The 3,431-nt window shown below is 47.0% G+C and overlaps 1 protein-coding gene across 4 annotated transcripts in view; it reads right to left on the bottom strand.

Moving 5' to 3' along the window:
* Positions 1–3,431, bottom strand: part of CPEB1 (cytoplasmic polyadenylation element binding protein 1) — a 78,783-nt gene that overhangs the window by 15,503 nt on the left and 59,849 nt on the right. For all 4 annotated transcript variants that reach the window (XM_019504524.1, XM_019504525.1, XM_019504526.1 and 1 more), the window contains exon 3: positions 2,848–3,074. In XM_019504524.1, coding sequence (XP_019360069.1) covers positions 2,848–3,074 — 227 coding nt within the window. The remainder of the gene's footprint in view (positions 1–2,847; positions 3,075–3,431) is intronic.

The raw sequence follows: 3,431 nt of genomic DNA, 5'->3' as shown, positions 1-3,431 counted from the left end.
AAAAAAAAAAAAAATCACTGCTATGCAGCCTAGAGAGACTGGATCCTTGTGAAGTTATACAGTTACAGAGAAAGGATCTTGTAGTCAAACTGCTTGTCCAGGACTTGAGATCTGGTTCATCTGCAGCAGAACCAGGAAAAATTTGCTGTATTCGATCTTGGGCAAGTTTTTAAATCTACAACAATTCTCCAACTTGAAGTGGGAGGAGAGGGAATTCATTTGCTGCTCCATCCAAATTTATTTAAAATTTATTTTCTTCTTTTCCCAGATGCTGAGCTGGGAAAAGTGTCTTGCTGCAAACATACCGCAGCAGGGAGCCCCAATGCCAGCAAGGGCCTCTCAGCACAACTGAACCACAACGGGGGAAGTGGAAGGGGATTTGAGCCTGGATGAGGACTGCACCTTGCAGCTGAACGCAAGAGCGGCAAAGCAGAGGGCAGCCAGGCTGCCAGGACATGAACTGGCTGCTACTTAGCCATTCCCCTGGAAGCTCACCAGCATGAGACTCTATAGAGTTGTTCACCATGCAGCACGTAAGCCTACACTGCAGTAGGATTCCCCTCTGGCAGCATATCTAGTTGTTAACTTCCTGTTGTCATCTCAACAGGCAGGTCTCCAGATAGCAGAACAACTGCTGACTTAAACACAGCAATCCTTTAAAGATAACTCCAGTTAACAGGCTTCTCCCCTGGGTAAGCACCCACCAGCAGGTTGATGGCTGAGTAGGACTGACATGGCCAATATGCTGCCCATCCTTTCTGAAGGGATAGAAGCAAGCTAACAGTCACTGGGAAGCAAAACCCAAGATACTCCAGAACTAGCCAACCACAGGCATGGCCCAGGTCCCTGCACACACAGGATTCATCACTTCCCAATGGAAGGGTAGTCTGCAGGATGACACTTGTGTGGAGAGGCAGGCTGTGGACTAGACAATGAGCCATAGGAAGTCAAGATGGCAGGAGGGGCCAGAGTAGTGCCAGAGTTGGACTGACTTCCCCATTCCTATCTGGGTCATGGCAGAGCCCAGACATGTATGGCTGCCACTTCAAGCTTGAGACTCCTATCTAGATCTCTCCCCTCCCCTGAGGGAAGAAAACTTAATGGGGAGGAGGAAGGGGAAGAAAGCCAGTCACATCTCACCAGTAATGGAAGCCATCCTGTGATCTACAAGGACACCCAAGTATATAAGGTGGGAAAAGGGCCTTTTCCAAGCTTTCCTCCAGTACGTAAGGTTGGGTTCTGGGGAGAAGGTGTCAGCACAGGGAAAACATATGGCACCTAAAGAGCTCATTCTAGCTCATCCTGTTCAGGGAGTTGATTCTTAAGGGGAAGAGAATTAGGATAGCCCTCACTCCCTAGAGCCATTCCTCTACTGGTACCCTACATAGCTGCTTTCAAGAGGAAGGGCTAGTGAGTTTAGAGAACTCTTTGGAAAATTAAAAGGCACTCTGCTGAACAAAGCCTGACCCATCTACAGAAGCTAGTTTGGCTGCTTCTGTCATTCAGGAACCTTCCCCCATTGTGGTTTAGCTATAAGCAATGAATCATCTTTACAGAACTCTGCAGCAGATTGGGTTAACCAAGAAGACTAAGCGTGCATCCCAGGCATATTTGGGGATGCCTTAAAAAAAGTCACCAAGCTTGTCTCCCAGAAAGCCAGGCATTTTTGCCTTCTAATAGACCAGAACCTGTAAAAACTTGACTAATCATGGGAGCATGGGACTGGAAACACTTCTGTGGTCACTTAAAAGCAGGGGCCTGAAACCACTCAAGCAGCCAAATCAAGTCTTGTTCATGAACCTTGAGATCCAGCTTGAGAAACACCACCACCCCCCAGATACTGGCCACCATTTTACCAGGAGGCTACTCCATAGTCTCATTCAATTTGAGAGAGACAGAGGCCTTCTACTTTCCAGCTTATTGCTTATTCATGGCCAATTTATACCCATTTGTTCTTATGCCAACACTGTTCTTTAGTTTAAAAGTGTTCTTCCTGACAGCCAATCTGAACTGCAGAGCTATGCTGCACATGGCTCCAAGCCAAGTTAGTAAATTAAAGAACATGTGTCTGTGACCATCAGTTCATCACCTGAAATATTCAGGCCCTACATATTTTGTGGAAGAGCAGTTAGCTTCAAGAAACACAGGATGCCCCTGGAAGCCACGCTTTTTGTGCTCTGCTTTCTCCCCAATTTGCTTGCCTCAATAAGCTCATTGCTATAAGCCAGTAGTGTGGCACCAAGAGACAAGGGAAGGAAAAAAAAGGCATCACTTGGAACAGTGGCAGAGGCAAAGCTGAAAGAGAAAGAATCTTGCTTATAAACCCTGGTATTCTGTCTGGTGTGAAAATAGCCTTTCCATGTTATTTAAATGCTGAAGACCTGGAGTGGCAGCAGGCGAGCATCAGGAATTTCTATATCTAGCTTACACAATGTGAGAAGCCACTGAGTTTAAAAGGCAAACTTCTAGTTGTGCTTGTTAGAAGTCCCATGGGTCCCCTCCTCTACACTGGCCTTTTTCTAGGGAGTGTTCCCCATTCTTGTTTAGCACCTGTGAAGATCAAAGGAACTCTGCTGAGCCTTTAAATCAGTAGCAACAGTAGCATTAAGAAGGGCACTCTGGAGCCAAGCACTCGGATAGGGGTCATCTAACCCAGCTCACAGCAGACATGGTGCTTGCTTTCATGGTTGGGTTGGCACAAGATGCTACTTGAATGTTCTCCTCCTAACCTGACTGTAGGTTACACGAGCTCAAGCTAGCTAATCTAGCTCCAGAAGAACTGTTGAAGGAAAAAAAAGTGTGTGGGGAGGGGAACATTTGAGAAGTTACGTACTAAGAAATACTTACAATTAGGTCTGAGAGATGGTCAGACCCCGAGCTGAATCCGCTGGTATCAGAGTCAGAGGGGCTGCTGGAGCGTGAATCTAGGAGAGAGCGACTGTCCAGGCGGGAGCTCCTTGGGGTCTGTGTGGGAAACTTCTCCGTCAGGTCAGAACCAATTGGATCCAAAGGCAGGAAGCCGAGCGGTGGCTTCCCCAGAACATTTCCCAGAGGGTTACTAAGCATGCTGAGAACTAGGACAAAAAAAAAAAAAAAAATCAGCCCAGTTAATACTACAGGATAAGGATAAGGTTCCTCTTCCCCTAGCTTCTTCTATAGCAGTCTCAAAACTTGAGCTTTGGAAATAAAATGAAAGACTGCGGGACCTAAACCTGTTCAGCTTTCACAAGAGAAGGCTGAGGGGGGACCTGGTGACTGTCTATAAACTCACTGGGGGGGGGACCAGAAGGGTTTGGGGGAGACACTGTTTCCCCTAGCGCCCCCTGGCATGACAAGGAACAATGGACACAGATTATTGGAGAGTAGGTTTAGATTAGACATCCGCAAGAACTACTTCACAGTTAGGGTGGCTAAGAGCTGGAACCAACTTC

Source organism: Gavialis gangeticus, unplaced genomic scaffold (genome assembly GCF_001723915.1).
Source record: "Gavialis gangeticus isolate Ggan-Ray unplaced genomic scaffold, GavGan_comp1, whole genome shotgun sequence".
Classification (NCBI taxonomy): domain Eukaryota; kingdom Metazoa; phylum Chordata; order Crocodylia; family Gavialidae; genus Gavialis; species Gavialis gangeticus.
Note: the sequence above shows the minus strand (reverse complement) of the source record. Positions and strands in the feature narration are given on the sequence as shown.